This window comes from Chaetodon trifascialis, chromosome 15, assembly GCF_039877785.1.
Source record: "Chaetodon trifascialis isolate fChaTrf1 chromosome 15, fChaTrf1.hap1, whole genome shotgun sequence".
Lineage (NCBI taxonomy): Eukaryota > Metazoa > Chordata > Actinopteri > Chaetodontiformes > Chaetodontidae > Chaetodon > Chaetodon trifascialis.
Window position 1 is genome coordinate 10,367,622 of NC_092070.1, and position 20,958 is coordinate 10,388,579.

At 44.8% G+C, this 20,958-nt stretch overlaps 1 protein-coding gene across 1 annotated transcript; it reads right to left on the reverse strand.

The window, feature by feature from the left end:
* Positions 1-387: 387 nt before the first annotated feature.
* On the reverse strand, positions 388-17,067 carry LOC139344061 (E3 ubiquitin-protein ligase RBBP6-like). Its single transcript, XM_070981982.1, has 19 exons — positions 16,528-17,067; positions 15,386-15,491; positions 14,416-14,464; positions 10,788-10,832; positions 10,507-10,589; positions 10,162-10,258; positions 9,877-10,019; positions 8,914-9,083; positions 8,474-8,577; positions 8,217-8,387; positions 7,772-7,923; positions 7,355-7,457; positions 7,059-7,131; positions 6,941-6,983; positions 6,552-6,851; positions 6,140-6,283; positions 3,079-5,265; positions 2,664-2,766; positions 388-2,383 (listed from the first exon to the last, which is right to left on the reverse strand). The coding sequence occupies exons 1-19, from the start codon at positions 16,691-16,693 to the stop codon at positions 968-970; spliced, it is 5,655 nt and encodes a 1,884-aa protein (XP_070838083.1). The 5' UTR covers positions 16,694-17,067; the 3' UTR covers positions 388-967.
* Positions 17,068-20,958: the final 3,891 nt, after the last annotated feature.

Sequence of the window (20,958 nt, forward strand, 5' to 3'; positions counted from 1 at the left end):
TTTAACTTCACTACTTGAATATGACATCTGTTTCTACTGCTTTGGAGATTATAATCTTTATAGAGTTAGAATATAAACTATGATGGAAATATGAGATTGTGGTTGGAGTTTTGCTTTAATTGAAACCGTCCTGACGGCTCTGACGGACCACAGAATTCCTGTAAGCCAAGTGATTTAAGGGGAGCTGGACACTGAAATGACCATTAGATCATTAATGAATTTGGTGGGTGAGAATTGTTCATTTAGGCTGTTAGCACGCTAACATTTTGCTAATTTGAGTCTTTTTTTTTTTTTTTTTTTTTTTCCAGAAATCAAACTAACTGTCATGATTGTGCAACAGCAGCAGACGACATGTCACCTAGACAGCAAAAACACACCAAAACATTTCATAGACGTTTCTTTTTAATTCCTTCAAAACAGGAAAAACTCAAATTTCCTCTGACAAATTCTTTATCGAGCCAGCAGATGTTTCTCAATCAAACATTTAAAAAATTAAAAAGAAAAACAGAATACAACAGAGGTTCAAAATCATAAATATTCACAGAATATGTTTTAAATGAATAACAATCTCTTTTCATTAATCCTCTATAAGCACTCCTGGGCTCCTGAGTGAAGCAAATTAAATTATACCGACTGATCCGCCGTCAAAATGTAAGATTCATGCAAGCTGTGTCATTTTAGGTTCGATACATAAACCATAGTTGGTGGCAGTCCTGAGCAAGTGCATGTTGTGAGCATGTGCACGCTCCTCGACCTTGCAGTAATTCAAGAGGTCAAAGGTTTCACATTAGTTTTCATTCACATTCATTTCATATATAGTATAAAGTGCTTTCCCCTCACAATTTGTTCGCTTTGATTTTGGATGATGCATATCTGACATAAGGTGACACAAAAAGTACCCTGGGCAGAAAAAAAATGAAGTCAAAAAATAAATTCAGGCACTTTTTGGACAGAAAAAGGAAAAACATCAGTCAATACATTTCCGTTTTTGTCCCATGGCGGTCAAAATAAGGGAGCAGAGCTTAGCGTGGTCATCTTTCCACTTGTGGTCCACCTCTCCACCACTGCTCTCCTCTTCACTTCCATCTCTGCCCTTTCTTGACTTCTTGGCTGTGTGTTTCCTTAGCTCCCCTTCCTCCAGCAGCTCCGGGGCAGGTGGTCTCTTCGCCTTCTTGTGCTTCTTTTGTTTTTGCTTCCACTCTTTTTTCCTCTCGTCGCCACTGCTCTCTGAGACGCTGTTGCTGCTGGGCCTCTGCCCTTCCTCCAGCTCTCTCCCTCCCTCCCACCTGGTCTGTCCTTCCAGTTTATCGGCCTCATCCTCCCATCGACTACCTCTGTCTCTCTCAGCCAACACCCCTTGATTTTCTCTCTCCCCTTTGCCCTCTTTTATTCCTTTATCCACCTTGTTTCGCTTCCACTCTCCCTTTTCTACTCTGTCATTTCTACTTCTTCTTAATTCCCGAGCGGGGCTGCTCATTCTGGGCTTGCTGAGCTCTGACCCTCCAGAGGATTCGGAGGGTGGCAGGTCTCTCTCTTTACCCCAGCTACGGGAGAAGGAAGGTGGTGACTGGTGGGTCCCTAGAGGTCTGTCTTGCTGTCTGTGGTTGCCTGATGGATCTTGGGGATTGTGGTAGCTGTGGGAATGGTACCTGTCTGCTAATTTCAAATCATGTAACGTGTTCCCACATGTTTTGTTTGGCAGTTCGGCAGCTCTGTTTATGGAGCTGCTTTCCCAGCTCCTGCCACTGGAGGATTTCCCACTGGGAGAGCAGGAACTCTTGTTGCTGCCCTGGTCGTCCCCTCGCTGCCTGTCTCTCCTCTCTGTGTCATGTGATGTTGAATAAGTGTAGGAGTGAGAGGAGGAGGGGAGATTCCTCTTTTGGACAGAGCCATTGCTGCTGTGTCGCCCCTCTCTCTCCTTTTCTCTCCTCTCCTCTCTGTCTCTTGTTCTCTCTTTTGATGTTTTACTCTCTCTCTGCCTGTCCCTCGGTCTCTCACTCTCCCTCTCTTTGTCCTTTGGTCTCTCGCTCTCCCTCTCTCTGTCTCTCTGTCTCTCGCTCTCCCTCTCTTTGTCCCTCGGTCTCTCCATCTTCATCCTTCTCTCCTTGTTTCTCTCTGTGGACAAGGCGCTGTCAGGTCTGTCTTTGCCACTAGAGGGAGCCACACTTCTTTGTGAACTGTCCTTTCCTCTCGTCATCGCACTGGCCCCGTCTCTCTCTATTTCTCTCTGTCTCTGCTTTTCATTCCCGGTTGGCGTCTCTGCTGTCACAGACACGGATGATGACGGCAGAAACGCTGCGAGATAATCCATTTCGACTTTGATCTGTCCTTCATCCTGCTCTTCTTCCTCAAATTCTTCCTTCTCCCATTTGGAGCGAGGGACCTGAGACAGAGAGTGAAGGCGTGACTGAGATAACATGCACTTTTTGCCTGTGCACGCATGTATGAGCGCTGTACTTCAACAAAGCGCCCTGCGGTTCAACCACTGAATGATTACACAAGCCAAATAAAAATCATACAAAACACAAATAAGTGTTAATTTATATTATACACATGTTTTATTTCCTTTCCCGTGAGTCATGATGTGGTTCCCTCCACACATTTAAAATGCTCTGGTGGCACCCGACATGATCGGGGTCCACGGGCAGCGCTGACGGACACACCTGTATGAGTATGAGCTCGTCCTCTCTGCATGCCGCTCTGCTCTGGCTGTACTCCTCCAGACTTTTCACCAACGTCTTCTTCTCCTGATGCTCCTCATAGCTGCTGCATTTAAAAGTAAGCACAGACTTGAAGTCAGCACTTATCTCAACTTCCAAAAAAGGCTTTCATGAAACACACTTTGGTAATCTTAAACCTGCAGTGCAGAACTTTTGTCTCCCCCCTTTGGCAGTGAGCAGAACTACACAAACACTGCTGACGCGCACACATAACGCCACACTCTGTCATACTAACACGGGCTCGTTTTCGTTGTGAGGCAGTCACAGGAAATGTGTCGTTCATCAGAATCAGTGTTGAGTGTTGGAGAGTGCGATGGAGGAAGAAGAAGCATAAAGAATAAAGCAGTGATATTCTGACCTGCCATCATCCCCTGTGCTGTTTGGTCCATCATGGAGGCTCTCATTTCTGCTCCTCTCTGCCTTGGATCTCGCCGTGTCTTCTCTCCTCATCCTCCACTCCATCAGCTCCTCCTCCGGCCGGTTTGCTTTACTTTCCTTGCGCGTGCTTTCTCCCTCTGGTATCTCCTTTTGGGAACCCGCGACTAACTCTCCCAGACCTTGTCCTCTGCCATCCTTCCTCACTCTCCTCTCCTCTTCCTTTCCTCCCGTCACGCTCCTTCTCTTGTCATTTCTCACCTCTTCTTTGCTGGCCTCCATCCTGTCTCGTTGCTCCCACTGTTTTTCACTGCCCTCCTTCTCCTCCTCCACTCCACTCAGGGCGCAATGCCATAAGTCAAAGTCCTCCTCTTCTCTGCCCTCTTTCTTCCCTCCTCCTTTTTTCTTCTTCATCTCTCTCTTATCATCTTTGGAGGTAACTTTCTCCCATATGGGTCTTGCCTCTCCTTCACCTGGTTTTGTTTTTTCTTCAGACCCACCTTTCTGGTCTCTGCCGGATTCATTCTTTTCATTTCCATCAACCCCTGTACCTCCTCTGTTTAACTTCTCCTCCTCTCCAATGCCAGCCTGCTCACTTTCTTCCTTTGTTTTTCCCATGATGCTCTCGAAATAAGACGGCTCCTGTTTTTCAGTTTTCTCTTCCATCCTTTTTCCATCCAGGTTGATGTTAATGCTTATCTTCTTCTGTGGTTTCACCTTTATCCCTTCCTCCCAGATGTCTCTCTCTGTCAGAGGCTGTGTTTTCTTCTCCGTTTTTGCCTTCTTTCTCTCAAATGGACTTGGGGATTCACTCTTGTGGGTTTCAGGGACCTCTGTGAGTTTTGTTTTCAGGCATTTGCTGCTTTGAGCCTTGACAGAACTTCTCTCCACGTCCTCTCCTTTTCTTTTTCTATCCTTCTCTGATCTTGAGTCAGAAGCTTTGCTGCCTCCAGGGCTTCTGTATCTGTCTGTATCCACCCTGCCTGCCCCTTTGCTGGGCTTGTCTTTGTGCCGTCTCTCTGCATCCTGCCTGGAGTCTGAATGTTTGCCTCTTCTCCATCCTCTCTCCTTCTCCAAATTCCTTTGTTCTCCGCTCTTTCTTTTGTTGTCTTTATCCAAATGTTTATCACGTTTCACGAGTGGTTGGACTGACTTTAAGGCCTCGCTGGCAGTGGTTTTGTCCTTGCAGGCATCTGGTGCAGTGTTATGCCTCCTCCTGTCCTTTCTGCAGTCTGCAGCATCAGGGGATGAAGACTGCTCTTTACCTTCCTCGTGTTTCTTAACGCTCTTTTGCTCATGTTTCAAGGTGCTGGGCTTTTCCTTGTCGTCTTGTCTTCCTTCCTGCACTTCTGCTTCCTTACTGGCCTTTGTAAGAGTGATTGGCAGGCGGCTGTTCTTCTCAGCGAGCCTCCGCTGATATGCCCTCGGCTGAGCACCGTCTTCCAACTGAGCAGAGTGACCGTCGCTGGACGACTGCGAGGGAGGGGAGTGGCTGTCACTGGACGAATGAGACGGAGAGGAGCGACTGTCACTCGATGACTGAGATGGCGTGGAGCGACTGTCACTTGAAGACTGAGACGGAGGGGAGCGGCTGTCACTGGATGACTGCGATGGAGGGGAGCGCCCGTCCATCCGGGCAGTGCGTCTACCTTGGAGTTGGTTACAAAATTCCGAATTAGCTTTTGAGTGATTTCTGCTGCCCTCTTTGTCCCCCCACTGAGGAAGAGGAGAGGGAGGAAGACTGAGGAGTGGAGGAGGCAGGTGGTGGAAGTGGCTGACATAGCTGTTAAAATATTTCTCACACCACTCTTCGTACTCCCCTTTCCACTTCAGATAGCGCTCTCTGTCCAGCTCCAGGCTGCTGCTTTCATTTGCATGCTGAGCATACAGGTAACTGTCTGCACTCCCCCCTGAGCCTCCCGCTTCACTCTGGGAGCATCCCTCTCGCTTCTTGGAGCTACAGCTGCTCGAAGTGGATTTCTTATTGCGATGCCGACCATGATTGCTGTTTTTGCGGCGATCCGACGGTGACTTGGACCTGGAGCGGTAACCCGCTCGAGGTGAAGATGACGAGGACGGTGTAGGGGAGCGTTTGTAACCATAGCTATAGGAGTAGGAGGAATGAGAGCGGGTGTGGAGGTCTCTGTGGTGGGCATAAGGTGAGTGAGGCCTGGGAAAAAAGAGAAAATATTGAGACGTGTCATATTTCATATGCATTTTAAGGCATCACTGCTTAGTTTTTGCTTGAGTCATCTCTAGCTCTATTTCCCATCCCACCACACTGGTTTATTCCTCCTGAACGTCACATCAGTCACAGCAACCTTGATAAAAACCTGAAGCTCAACTATGAGTATGATGGCCGATAAGGAACCAGGAACTGGAGCACGGAAACGCCAAACTAGGTTTGAGGTAATTTAAAAAGTCACAATTACATAGTTTGTCCACCAGAGAGTGCTGACGAGTTGATTATTCAACTGTAAAATGTCCAGCTCAGTATGGATCTGAAATGATCTGTTGGTTATGTTATGTGTTAATCCATCCATCCAACCATTTTTTTATACCACCTATCCCTTTCGGGGGTTGCGGGGGGGCTGGAGCCTATCCCAGCTGTCAACGGGCGAGAGGCGGGGTACACCCTGAACTGGTCGCCAGTTGATCGCAGGGCAACACACAAGACAAACAACCATTCACACTCACACCTAGGGGCAATTTTAGAGTCACCAATCAACCTATTGAGCATGTTTTTGGTCAGTGGGAGGAAGCCGGAGTACCCGGAGAGAACCCACACATGCACGTGAAGAACCGGCAACCTTCTTGCTGCGAGGCATGCACACTACCATGCTGCCCATGTTAAGTGTTAATGTAAAAATAAATGATTTTGGCCTGATACATCAATATTAGTCTCGGCCTCAAAATCCAGTATCGGTGGGGCTATAATATGTGCATTGCAGGTGAGTACCAGAGAGTGAGGGCAAAACAATAACTGTAATAGACCAAATGAACAAACAAACAAACAGAAAACTTTGAAAAAAGCCACAAAATACCTTGATCTGCCTTGGGATCTGGACCGAGATCGGGATCTGGACCTGCTTGATGAGCGAGAGTAGGAGCGAGAAGACTTGGACTTGGACGACTTTGAATTAGATCGAGAGGAGGAGCGTCTGTAGGCCGATCCTCCGTGAGGTGACCTGTGTGGCAGAGGAGGGCGGTAGTAACTGAGGGCAGGTCTATACTTCATATTATTATCAGTATGTTGCACTCATCCTACAATACATCTGCAGCTGTTTCAAAATCTGATGGGAGTCCAACACACAAAGTAAACTGTTTTACTTTTCCATTCTGTAATCTGGTTTGTGAGAGAAGAGAAGGAGGGTATTTGAGTAAAAATAAAGAAACCATCCCTCAACACAGGAGGAGGTCTATAACAGCTTGAAGAAAGAAAAGTGTTTCATTTACCTTTCCTTCTTTCTCTGATGCAGGTACCACTCCTTGGGGATGAGGGAGGCGGAGGCAGGGGAGCAGAGGGAAGGGATGGGGGCACTCTGGGGGGGTGGGAATGTCCAGACGGGCGTGGCAGGTGGGTATCCAGGGGGGTAACAGCTGAGAGGCTGCTGAGTGGAGAGAAATGTGTGGAAATGGGGGGAGGGAAAGAGAGGTGGAGGAGCTGCTGGATACGAGGAGGAAGCAGAGGAGGGAGGAGGCTGCAGGGTGTTGGATTCACTCCAGCCTCTGGTGGGACAACCTGAGGAGGAGGAGCTGTGGGGGAGAGAAGGCATTATATCATCGTCTTCAAACAGCAGATAGAGAAAATACAGACTTTCACCTAAACAAACACACACACTGACCTATTCCAGCATGTCAATGGCCCAGAGTGTCTTGGAGCTGGACCTGTGGATTCATGGGAAAAATGGTTTTACAGGATAACGAATAGAAAGAAAGAGTCATTGAGTCTTAGTCACTCACCTGAGGAGGCCAGCTGCAGATTCTGACTGCTGCTGACTGTCTGGGGCTGCTCTACTGCTGGAGAGTGGTTAACCTGAGCAAACATGACAGATTTCATATAGAGAATGGAGTTAGCATGTCTGTGTCAATGTCTATAGAGACAGATGATCCAAATGATGTCACCAGCACAAGATGGTAGATGACACCTGTATCCGGCTTTTGGCTCACTTTATGTACAGTGGGAGGAAGTGGAGGAGCATTGTCCATCTTTATTTACAGTCATTGGTCTGTGTCTGTGTGTGCGTGTGTGTCCTCACCACTGGTATCAGCTGTGACGTGGCAGCAGCAGGGTCTTTGTGTGAAACCAGCACAGAAGGGGCAGCAGCCGATGAGTGATCCTCGGTCTTCTCTTCAGGCTCTCTGAATAAACAGCAGATAGACCACAGAACCACATCAGTGTGACTGTTTACAAGTTCTTCCAAGCTCAAATCCATGGCGCCATATTTGATCAGAGATGGCACCAAATGTTCAGTTTCTGCGGGTACTTGAAGGCTGTATCCACAGAGGCAAACTCTCCTTGAGCATCTACTTTGCCAGAAATAAAACAGAAGAGGATTACAGCTTCCAAAATGAATAACTTCATGGTACCACGACCATGTCAGCCAGCAGATGCAAATGAGGGAACAAACACCACCAGCACCACCCACACACACTGCATCCCGAAGTGAATTTACTTGTCAAACAGCTGCAGGTGGTTTTGCGCAGGCTGGAGGGACGTGCTCGGTGTGCTGGAAGCAGGGGTGGCGCCTGCCACTGTGAAAGGAGCACCACACACCTGAGGCGACAACGGCCTGTCTGCAGCCTGTGAGCAGTGCACGAGCGGGTCCTACAGAAGAGCACAGCAGCGATCAGAATGTGACAGAACAAGCAAGAGAAGAAGGGCAATTTCAGGGCAAACTTCTAGTCGAGGCGTGAGTAATTACAAATAACATCTACACAAGAAACATGCACATTTCTTGTCAGTTTATTGTCCTTTCTGACAGTTGTCTCAATGGTTTTTTGCTCTGAAAGCTGACAAAGATCTGATTGTGAAAAGAAAACAGTAATTACTCTGTTTGCTCCTGAGTCACAGAGGCACTGTGCTGTGCTTTCTTTGAAACTCATCATTATGAGACTCACCTGCTGGCTGCGGGCTGACTGGTAAGGCTTCGGAGGCTGGCTCGGCACGGTGCGAGGTGGCGGGGCGGGAACAGGGCTCGGCGTCGGGGTGGGATTTTGGGATTGGGAGGTACCACACCCTCCTCTCAGACTTTTAGTGTGGCCTCGCTCTTTCTTAAAAGTGTTCACAGCCTGTGTGGGTAGAAACAATAATGGTCAAACAAATCATTTTCTTTCACCCACATCCACACATATTTCCCATTCGTTTGTCAATTCACCTGTCTGAGAAATTTATTGGCTATCAGGGTATCAGGGGAGACATCCGATTGGCTACAAGTGGGGCAGACATGTTCCTCTGAATCCAGCAGGGTGGTGCGAATACCTGAGACACAGATGGTTGGAAAGGAAATATCAGAGTGAGGAACAAACACAGCACCCTTAGAAGTGTAAATGTGCTAATATTAACAATGGAACAGCTTTAGCAGCTATCGTTTGTATTAACCTTTACATACTTTATGTGTTTGAATAGTTACACATTTAATTATTCAGAATCTTAATCAGTTATAGAGTTTAACAGGTTCTTTTATCTTGGAAGTTACCAAGTAAAGCAGAGGTTCTTTAAAGCACAGCAAGTACACATACACTAAGTTTATCTATGTGTGTTTATCTATGTGTGTGTGTGTGTGTGTGTGTGTGTGTGTGTGGGTCAGACTCTCACAGTCATCACAGTAGCTGTTTCCACAGCAGGGTATGACCACAGCGTCGCTCAGCAGGTCATGACAGATCAGACAGAGGAGTTCGTCGGGAACAGGATCCTCCTTGTCTTCTGACTTGGGGGGCTGCTCCTCAAACGGAGGCTTCTCCTTCTTGCTAATGGCGTACGCCTTACTACAGACAGACAGGGATTCACCTTTGAGTTCTATGTGTTTAGCAAATGCCTTTAACCAGAGTGACTTTAAATGAGAAAGTTGGTGATGAGATAAAGTTGGTGCTTATAAAGTTTTTCAAAGTTATCCAGGCCACAGAATATCTACAAGGGTTTTGCCTCTGCAGGTCTGCAGCAGTGAATCTAGTTGCTTTTGACTCAGCATATTTAAATGGTTCCTGTTGCTTGGCTTTGCCTCAGATATGATAAATTAACACCAGTAATTATTTAGCACAGGATCTTAAAACAAGTGTAATAATTAACTTTCAAGTGACCAAAACATTTCAAAGGGCAGGGGGTATATCTAGGAGCGTGGCAACATTTTTAGTGATTTAAGTACTTTCAGGTGGGAGGTAACAGTGAAATGCTTGGTTATGTTTGTCACGCATTCTTCTCTTCTCAGTTAGATGAGAAGATTACGACCATTCTCAAGTCTACATCTTAACTATACTGGCTACTGCCAGCAGCTGGTTAGCTTAGCTTAGTATAAAGGCTAGAAACCAGATGTGAATTAGTGAGCCTTAGGGGTGCTACTTGGTGGAATGTGTTACCTTTGGACAGGTTAGCGTATTCCTGTCTTAATGCTAAGCTAACAGCCTGTTGGCCATAGCCTTACATTAAATGGACAGATATGAAAGCGGTATTGATCTTCTCATCTACTTCTCAGAAAAAAAAAGGCTAACAAGTGAAATTCCCAAAAAGCCAAATCATTGGTTTTAAACAAAAGACACACAAACATCGACTCTTTTGTCTCACGCATGTATGGCAGGGATGGCGTAATGTCCACAGTTGGTCATCATGACTCCCTTTATGTTGGGATCGTCCACCTCCACCATGAAGGAACGAGGGATGCCTGTGCTTTTCTTCAATCTCAGAGGGGCCTCGGAACTTTTATCTTGCTGTCAAACACACACGCACCGACATTTAATGTTAGGCTTACAGTCAACACTTAAGTACACGTTGGCACACGCAAATAAGTCTGGTAGTGGATAACAGAAAGGCTAAGACAAACAGAAACTGCCTCGCTTGTTCTGCTCTTACCCCGCTGGTGGGACAGTTCCTGATGTGGTGTCCAGCAAGTCCGCAGCGATAACAGGTGTAGTTCGCTGGAAGAACAGCACCAGACTTCTTGTTGTAACTAGAGAGAGAGGAAAAAAGATTAAAATTTATCAAAAAGCAGGGAGACTGAAAGCGAATGAAAAATAAATAAAATATATATGGGTGGGGGTGAAGATGGAGCAAAGTAGTGAAAGTCAAGAGAGAAAAAGTGAGATCAGAGTATGGAGAGACAGAATTTAAGAAAAGGAAAAGAACAGGTGGAGAGAGGTGCTACGAAGACAGAAATGGGGATGAAGGAGATTTGAAAGCATTACAGAAGTGACTCACTTCATGGAGTCAAAGGTGCACTGATTTAAGATGACTTTGAGCTTATCCTCCTCTGGCACATCCGCGTCAGCTAGGTTGGCCATCTGCATGTACACACACACACACACACACACACACACACACACACACACACACACACACACACACACACACACACACACACACACACACACACACACACACACACACACACACACACACACACACGAGCATCAGTGACTCACATGATTCATGGTAAGTATGTAAAAGCTGGATAATGAAGAAAAGAAAGGCGAGCATACCTTGGAGAAAAGGCGTGTGGCTCTGGAGGAACTCTGACCATCCATCTGTTAGAGTTAAACATAAAATCAGTTTCACTGATGAAGTGGCGAAAGCCTCCAGGCTACATGTCTTGGGAGATGATTGAGAGTTCAGTGTTTATATCTATTGGAAAAGAATCACTTTGAAGTTTGACCACAAGACACACATACACGTTTTCCTCTGTTTGTCCTGATAAACTTAATGCTTTAATCCTGGTACCACTGGTGATTTCCACGGTAACACAGGAATAACCGCTCTATGTCAAATTTCCACTTTCATAACCTTTTGAGGGGAGATAAAATTGACAGCAGCACCCAGCAGTGATTTTCATACAGAGTGGACAACAAATGTCTGTCCTCATCCCAGGATTACTGCCTCAGCACCTCCTGCCAACTCAATTCTCATCCTTCCAAACTTGCTACACTGAAAATGAAGAAGCCAACAACATAAAGCTCCCCAGGAAAATTCACCTGTCAAGGCAGCATTTTGTTGGATAAAAAATGTCTTTCCTCTCACGTCTTAAGTCTCCCTTAGTGCTTCCTATCGCCTCGGTTCTTTCTTGTTTGTACTGGGTTTGTTCCACTGATGTGCAGGAACAGATAAGGCAGAGGTTGTCAAAGTGTGGCCAGCGGGCCAGTGGTGGCCCGCAGAAACCTTTTGTTTGGCCTCCTGAACTTGGAGAAAGCTACTGGATGCATGGCAACTACTGGCATCTCGCGAGTGTTGCAGGTGTTAAGTTCTGTCATCAATGCTAGCGCTGTTAGCTAAAGTTAGCAATTTTGGTGGACAATTTGGCAGCTTAATGTGGACACCACCTTGATAAAAACGCTGTATGGTTGAGGAGGAGGTTTCAGGAACAATGGATCAACTCTTACTTTGTTGCACCTCAGGGGAACTAAAGAAATCTGCCTTATCTGAAAACAGGTGCTCAAGACTTTGAGTCTGTCTGTCTGTCTGTCTGTTGGTTTGGTCCAGACAGAAATATCTCAACAACTACTGAACGGACTGCCATGAAATCTAGTAGACATTCACGTTGCCTTCCACAGCCTCAGCTGTGTTTAGTGCTAGTTACCAAATATTAGCATGCTTCCAAGCTACACTAGCATATTGAACATGGTTAGCATTATACCTGCTTAACATCAGCATGTAAGCATTGTCACTGCGAGCATGCTAGCACGCTGACATTAGCATTTAGCTCAAAGCACAGCTGTGCCTGAGAACAGCCTCAGTGGTTGCAGACATAAGCAAATGATAACAGCACGTGTTTTTGGATTACTTCCAGTCTGTCAGCTTTGCTACATTTACAGATTTTACTCGTGAGTCAGTGAGGATCAAGTATTGGGACTAGTGATCTTTATATTGACTCATATTTAACAAGATTCAGAAAAACCTTGTGCAGCCAAATATACACACATGTATTCATACATAATAAATATAATGCATTTTAAAGCTTAAAGTTGCCACTTCAAACCTCAATGCTTTCATTTAAAATCCAGTGTGCTGGAGTAATATGACTGCGTCACATAATAGTGTTGATGGCAGTATGCCAGACCTTCATGCCTGGTTTTAATAAAGCTCAGCCAAATCCAATTAAAGAGGCTATCAATTGTGGGAATGTAGGATTCAGTGTTTCTGGAGCTTGAGCCATACTGGGGACTAAAAGTCAGGATATCTCTGCCTCTGCCACCTTGATTGTAACCCTTTCTAAGATGTGGATTTTCTGATTCCAGTCCGTGTACCATTATTTTTCAGCTCAAATTGTCTTTGCTGAAAGGGAAAAATGTGGACATGAGATTTTAACCATCGATCAACGTCCAATCCTGACAGATACAGATGGCCCCCCAGAAGTGTGTTATCAGAGGTGACATATCAACCGTGGGTGCGTATCAGCGTCTTTCTCTCCAGTGAAGTCAAACACATAATCAATACATAAGACAGCTTCATACAAACGACTTTATTGATAGAAAAAGACAAAACTGTAGTCCAACAGACTCAAAGCACTAAGAAGAGTGGCAGACACTTCTCCTACTGAGAAACCAGAGACAAAATCAGGTCAGGTCAGTGCACTCTAATTCAGACTGCAGCAAGTCAAAGCCTTTGAGACGTGTTTGAGTTAGTTTACAGGGTCATAAACAAACCTGCACTACAAGAGTTCAGCATAAAGGAACAACGGAGAGGGTTTAAGAGAGGTATTCCTCCTTGTTTTCATTAAAGATAAGACACTATAAACGCAGCCTGAAGAATATAATTATTGATGGTTCTTTCTCTGAAGTAAAAGAGGTTCTGGTGATATTCCTGCGTAGGTTTTATCTCAAATTCTTCGAAGACATTCATATCTTGACTGAATTGGAAGAGTTTGCTTGGCGTTAAGTGCAGAGTTCTCTGTAGGTTTAGATTATCCTGGTGCTGGATTATTCATTTTGACACATTCAACTCCGGATCCAATCCTCTCTGGGCACTGACTAAGAGCCAATACACTAATTAAAAAAAAAACTGCCTTGAATGTAATTTAAAGTCTTAGATCTGCACAGGCGGCACGGCTATTAAACGAGGCTAAGATGCTGCAAAAAGCTAAATGTAAGAGGAAATATCTTAAATCAATGCAATATATGCTCGTTTTTAATCTTTTACATCAGGGCGTTTCACCCGTTACAAGCTTTTTTTCCTACTTAATTATCCGAATACGATATTAGAAGCTCTTACTGAGACTTTATTTCTGGTTCTGGGTAACTTAATGCTTGAAACCAGAATTTCTAGAATTGTGAAGCTGTTTGAGCGACACTGACGAGCACAAAACTGCTCTGCTGAAAGCAGAATTTCTTTGTATCCAGACAAATGTACTAGTTTTCAGTCTGGCTGCACTACTTTTCAGATAACTGTGGGCTCTTTGAGACTTACTTTCAATATACTCAATACCATTGTTTTTGTTTGTTTTTGCGGGGTAAAACATGCGTGTACGCCTCCAAATGCTAACGATATCTGTGCGAGTGCTGCAGCAGCTCATGGAGAGGAGACTTCTGGACAATGATTGCCAGCAGTGCCAGCATCATAAGGCAACAGTTGGGTTTATCAGCTGTGAATAGCTGGCCTGCATGATAAGGTCTGACCCGCCCGAGCAGCTCCCCACACTGACAGATAGATACTGAATGATCTTCAATAATGAACATTGACTGGTGACACAGCGGGTGGTTAAATTAACAGCTGAGAGCTTTTATTAGAGGGAATAGACACACAGTCTTTATGGCTATGCTTGTGGTTAAGCATATAGCCTAATTAGTCTGTAAACTTGTATACAGTTGAACTGCAAATACAACTTTTATTTTTTTATTCATTTATGGTTATTGTAAAGTGGGATTCATCTAAGAGCAGCAGCTCTTTGTAAATCAAATACTGAGCACCACTTCTGCTTTGCAACAGGAACTTAAGCTGCAGTAGAGGAAACCGAGATTTTCGATCATTTAGCTTGTGGTCTCATTTGTTTAAACCAACCGTAGCATAAGTGTGCGCTCACCTAATGTTTAAAGACAGACATTTGGCTTTGTTAGTGATGTGTGTGTTTAGTGGAGCTGCAGGAAAAGAAGTGCAGTGGGATTTGATTTGGTTACGTACTGCTTTGACGGCCCCAGAGGTGTGATGAAGCTGGACGTCCGACCGCTCACTGAAACGAAAAGAGGAAATCATGTTTAAGCCAGTCGTCCGGGATAATTCATCTCTCCAGAAGCAAAGACTGGTGATGAAATTACCAACGTTTTTCTTCAACCAAGAAGACATTTTACTTGCACAACTTCACACAGACAATATCCTTCCATTTTAACACACTTAACCCGCTGAACGATCAAATGGGGGTCCAAAAATGGCAGCGACATCCACAAAGAGCCACTTTTAACATCTCAAGTTTAAAACCGAAGCACTGTGAAGGCGAGGGAATGACCGAGAGTTAGTTTGCTGCATTTAATCTTGTGCGCAGAGCTACACCACTCTGTGGCCCTCATACCTCTCCACCCGTCTGCATGCTGCTGACGGGGCTAATCACATGACCACCAGCCTGTTCCAGTGAGGTCTTTTCCTGCTTTCCATGCATAAAACCAACCCCACCGCTGGCTCTCCTGTGTAAGCCTGACTAATATCTGAGTAATCCCTGTTGAACGTCACCACGGAGTTACAGCTCTACTCTCGTCATTTTTCCTGTGAGCTTATTGTATCCTGGAAATGCGAGACATGTATTCTTCACGAGGGTGTTCAGAGCATTGTTTTCTTCCCCACTGTGGTCCTCTACCTGCAAACACACGCTGCTGCTCAAAATAAAAACACACCTACATCATGTTAATCTAATAAGAGCCTCTGATCTAGGACATTAACTGTGCAGAAGACGACAAAATGAAAACATAACATCCTGAACCAAGTCTGTTTTTATATGAAAACGATCTAAACTCAGTGAGCGGCTGTACAAGCCAACACTCCATTAGCGACATCAGTAAACATGGACGTGCAGGTGCCAGGTGGCGGCTCTTGGTCGCAGACGTTGCAGTGGCAGGTATTCAGCTACAGCACGAGCTGGACCAAATAACAGGACACTTACACATTGTGGGTCTTGCTGTTGGAGCTGGACTTGGGTCTGATGATGGGGATTCTCCTCACGATGACAGACGAGCCTTTGTGGATTTGACCTTCATCATCTGTGTACTCTGATGGGGACAGACGGAGAAAGTTCATCGTCATCAGAGCATCGCTCATCTTTAGGGTTACTGAGATTTTCTTCTTGACAAATCTACGGCTGCACTTGAAGATTCGTTTCATTATCGCTCAATCTGTTTTCCTGATTCACTGATTAATCCAAAGATAATCAGTTTACTATCATACACAGGTGGTCTTAAAAAGCCAACATCTGAGTGGCTGGAACAAGTGAAATATTGGCCTTTTTGCTTAAAAAACAGCAAGTTTCTGTTGATTGGCTACTATCAACTGTTTGCTGTTTAGCTCTAGATATACATGTAATTGCTCGTGGATGATGTCCGTGATACAAAATGCTTAAATGCGATTATTCACCTTTTTTAAGCAAGAAAATAAAGACTGAATATTAATTTTACAGCCTGAGCCCATGCTCTTTCATTACTCCCAATCACTGACTTTTACTTTCTTTTCTCCTACAAAGCATCTCATTTTGCAGTGGAAAATCATGCAGCATATGATGGGTGTTCAGATCTTATCTGTAGGATATTGACTCATTATAGGCAGTTCTTAGAAGTCATGATTATCATGTTTGACCTGCAAGTCACTCCCGTTCCTTCTGCCTCCCTTTAATTTATATCTTGCCTTTATTGTAGCAAATTTTCATCACCAATGATCCCTTTATTGATGATCTTCATATGTGTGTGTGTCTGTGTGTATGTGGCTCCACTTTAGTCTTATGGTCATGACTTCTACCCTACCTTTGCTATTTTTATCCCACATCTCACGCTGGGACTTTTACATGCATGCCACCGATCCACCACCATCAGGCCGTTTAATGAAGGGCGTGAGGCGGCCATGCAGCAGGAATGTGGCCCATTCATTAGACCCTTTTGTCAGTGCTTGACTTTTCTGGACCCCCGTCGAGCTGAAAGAGGTGACGCAACCCTCTCAGCCGGGGCAGCTGTCAAACCTGGACCACGTGTTTTCTTCCAAAGTTCAAACAGCCAAGACAAACACACTCTCATCAGTCCAAACATATGTTTTGATTACCTTCTTGGGTCTGTGCGTTTATGATCTGCAGGTCGCAGTCCCCGGATCGGAGCTTCTCCCTGCCCATGATCTGCCTCTTCAGATCCCTCAGCGTGATGTACGGGCCGTCAAAAACCACCGTGTCGTAGCTGAGTTTGGAGGAGAATTTATAATGAACATGAGTCATGCTGAAATTAAACAAAATAACCCTGTCGTCCCACACTGACAGCAAAGCGACAGCTGTCACTTTTCCTGCGATGACAGAGAGCTTGAGTCGTGGTAGTTTCTATGGGAGTAACGTTACAAAGTTAGCAGCTGCTAGCCGGCTGCGTCGAGCGGCGGTGCTCTGTCAAGCTAGGTCGGTAATTAGCAACTGGGCGACAAAGTGGCGTTCACGGGATGACATTTCCCAGCGACTGGTGGAACAGCAGCGGGGACTCCAGTCAAAGCGCAACCAGTCCGTTTCGAGTCTAATGTGAACTTAAGTCCTGCTCTCAAGCCGAAGTGTCCGCTGACAGAAACCACCAGCTGTTTCCGCAGGCAACGGCTCGTCAGCACAGTGCACGCACCATCTGATGCTGCGTTCACGTGATCCCCGCACGCTCCAGCTTCTAAGCTTCTAAGCTTTTATCACGTCCCTTAAAATATATTGAGTTTATTTATACGGAGTGTAGATGTTTTGGAAAAGCCGCACTGTTTTAAATCCTTATGTGATCCAGGAATTGGTTGTTTTTCCATTATTTTTATTAAGCGTTTGCTATTTATGATTTGTCTTGTGATTGTTTTCATATGTTTTACAGTTTTTTATAAAAGCTTTGTCAACATATACCGTACCATTAATAGAAATGTCAGAATTGCGAAAGCGCATATGGGCGAAAAGACACGAATTAAAGTACTGCAAACAACACATACGTTTTAGTGTCTGACTTAAAGATAAAGTGACATAGTGTAAATGTTCTGCACAGTCGGAAAAAGAAAATATCTTAATGAAATTTCAGTGTATGACAATGAAAAGTTACCTAAAATATGGGACATAAGACACACAGCAATATAATTTAGCTTGCATGCCATGTTGAACAATAACATAGCCTACAACATAGTCTTACGTAGGCCTGCAAGAAGAAATAAGTCGACATCTACACAACCACTTAGATACACATTTATGATAATACCTGAAAACCCATAGGCCTGTGTCTTTTTTGTATGCTTTCGCATATCTATGAATGCTATTTTTTCCAAGTTTTCCCCCTGCACCTGAAGGCAGCATCCTGCCTCCACGCTCGGAGCAGTGCACCTGTTTGGACTCGGGACATCAGACAGGCTGCTCAAAGCAAACCAGGTTTTCACCCAGTAAACACTTAATAATGGCTTTCACTTGTCCAGCTCTTCTGTTGGAGATGTGACGCGTTGATATTTTTTTTCCATACTGCTTTGTCGTCCCATCGGCAACCAAGCTCACCGAGACTCAGGACCACAGAGGAAGCTTTTTTTTTTTAACCACAAAATTTCGGTGGAATTAAATTGTTGACTGCAGTTCTGTTGCTTGTGTCGCCTAAAAATCCACTAGATGGAGACACAGCATTAATTATGATGCTGGTGTGTGTGTGTGTGTGTGTGTGTGTGTGTGTGTGTGTGTGTGTCTGTGTGTGAACTGTACTGCAGTGTGTAGTCAGTCTGAGAGGTTCATATTCTGTCACCTATAGTCCCATAGCCATGGTAAAACATGCTTCATTGTCCTTGACTGACATACAGCTCTGTGTTAGCTGACTGTGTTATTTGGCCACACCGCACAGTCTGTGTGCAAACTCCTCTTCTCCAGCCTCGAACTGCCTGAAATGCAAATTCTTCATCAGCAATTGCATTGCAGTGGTTCTTAATATGTTTAGCACTTGTGATAAATTCATTTTGGATTTCTAGAATTGTCCTTTAAGCAATGATTTCACATTTTTAATTAGCTTTCTTGCCGTGTTCGATGAGAAAATCGACCCCACTCCAATGTTTGGTTGTTAAATGTGAAGGTGCAGCCAGAGGCCAGTTGGCTTAGCTTAGCATAAAGACTGGAAACAGGGGGAAACCGCTAGCCATCTACCAGCACCTCTAAAGCTCATTAATTAACATGTTACATCTCAGGTGTTTCAACACAGTGTAAAAAAGACAATTCGGCGTTAAACATGCGATACATCTGTCAGACTATTTCTTGGATGGGAGCAGTTGCCAGGCAACCAGCGAAACTCCAGAAAGTTACTGTTCCCAACCAAGAGACAGACTGTGCCCCAAACCACTCCGTTTCCTATACAGTGCACTTGGTTTAATGTCTACCATTTTTATTAGAGTGTCTGAATCAATCTGAGTGTGTAAATGCATTCAACAGCCTAGTCAAGACTACTCCATCTGACTCCTCAATCCTTCATCTGAGGTTTAAACAAATTATAATGCAAATCGTCGTTTATTTTGGCCGTCCAGGGAAAAAAGTTTGGGCACCCCTGCTCTATTGAGTAGTGTCACCTTTATGATCAAAGTGACAAGAAGCAACGTGCAGTAGTGCAAGAGCAAGAGGATCATAGAGACACTAGGACATTTCCATCATAATAATTCCTATAATAATCCGACAGTATTTCTATGATCATTCAGTAACATCTGAGCTGGTCAAAAGGTGAAATTTGCGCCCCAAGTCAGTCCTGTAAAAACCCTATCAGGCCACACATCTCCAACTGACTCCATGATGCTTTCAAAGACTCCATGTGTTCATTAATGAGCTTTAGAGGTGCTGGTAGGTGGATTAATTTACCTCGGGACAGCTGTTTCCAGTTGTTATGCTAAGCTAAGCTAACCAGGCTGGCTGTGGCTTTATACTATATTTACTGTACAGACATGAGAGCGGTATTGATCCTCTCATCGAACACCACCAAAAGCAAATAAGAATATATGTTGAACACATTTTGATAACGTTAAACGTTTATTTGCTATGTAAAAGAAAAAGAGGAATAGAGTTAAGTTAGCCTAGCTTAGCACAGGCTTGCTTAGGGAGGAAACAAGAGACAGTACCTGCAGAAAGCAGGAATCTTCTCTGGCACACACACACACACACACACACACACACACACACACACACACACACACACACACACACACACACACACACACAGAGGGAGGCCAGCTGATTGGCTGGATTCCGATAAATGGAGGGAGAGAAATGAGAGAGGAGAGGGGAGTGTGTGAGGAAGTGTCTTGCACTCTCTTACACTCTTACACTCTCTCTCCTGCCTGCTCTGCTCAGAGGAGGGATTTGCCCTATCTTCCCTGGCTTAGCACACCATTGTGAAAGCAGTGGGAGGATGGAGAGATGCAGAAGGAGAGAGAGGGAGAGAGGATGAAAGGGAAACAGCTGCTGCCTTTAAACTGATGTTCTTCTTATCGTGATACGATACAGGACATGTTCAGTGACTCAGCCATCAAAGAGCTGCTTGGAAACAATTATATCCTCAGCTTTATGTGTGTGGGTGTGGGTGCGCATGTGTCAATTCTGGATGGAAAATGACGTGTTTATCATAATGTATTACAGTGTTGGTGTGTTTATCGGTGGAAAGTTTGATTTACTAATTAACAATTATGACACTGTGAAAGTTTGATTCTTTATCTCATAAATCTGACTTGCCATGAGTATGTATTTTTCAGCTTTTAGCTATTTTAGCTATTGGAAATGGTCTTCCAGTACTGTGTATAGGTTCTGGTGATAATAGTGCATGTACTCAGTGATACCCATACTGTGTGTGCTTATATGAATTTTACTTTTCCATATGTTCCTGTGACTGTCTGACCATGTGGCCACTGAGAGACTGAAAGAGTACTAATGAATTAGTGAATAGGAATGAATACACCTTCTGCTGGTTGACTGATTTGATGTTAAGTTGACTGACTGACAGATGTGTAGCTGACTGTCCATTGGTCAAAGTTTATGCTTAAATGCCAAACCAGTGGAAAAGTGGCTGAATCTCTTCTGTCAGGACATGGCCTCATGTCGCTCTGTGGCATTTTCCGAACATTTGATTTGATTTTCTCCTTCTTTCTCTCATCCTCTCCTCCACCTTACACTCTCTTCCTCTTGTCTTTCTGCTTGAGCAGCGTTCACAGCTCCAAGGCTTTTTTTTCACACTGCAGATGGCCATAGTGTTACTCCACTCAAGGCCCATACGTGCGCGCGCGCACACACACACACACACACACACACACACACACACACACACACACACACACACACACACACACACACACACACACACACACACACACACACACAACATTGCTCTCCTTGTCAGTGACAATGGTTCAGAGAGCTCTTCACCGCTCAGTTTGCCCTTCGCAGAGAGCAGAAGTGTCTCTTGTCCTCAAAAGCTCAACTTGCTGAACATTCATCAACGCAGTCTGGCACTGATGACGATCTGATGCTTTGTG

What these genes read in the sequence shown, in the direction of transcription:
- LOC139344061 (XM_070981982.1), bottom strand. Translation starts at nt 16,693, where the DNA reads ATGACTCATGTTCATTATAAATTCTCCTCCAAACTCAGCTACGACACG. An exon ending in CCTCTGGGGCCGTCAAAGCA is followed by an intron (nt 10,833 to 14,415) that starts GTACGTAACCAA and finishes TAACTCTAACAG; the next exon opens with ATGGATGGTCAGAGTTCCTC. An exon ending in CCACACGCCTTTTCTCCAAG is followed by an intron (nt 10,590 to 10,787) that starts GTATGCTCGCCT and finishes GTGTACATGCAG; the next exon opens with ATGGCCAACCTAGCTGACGC.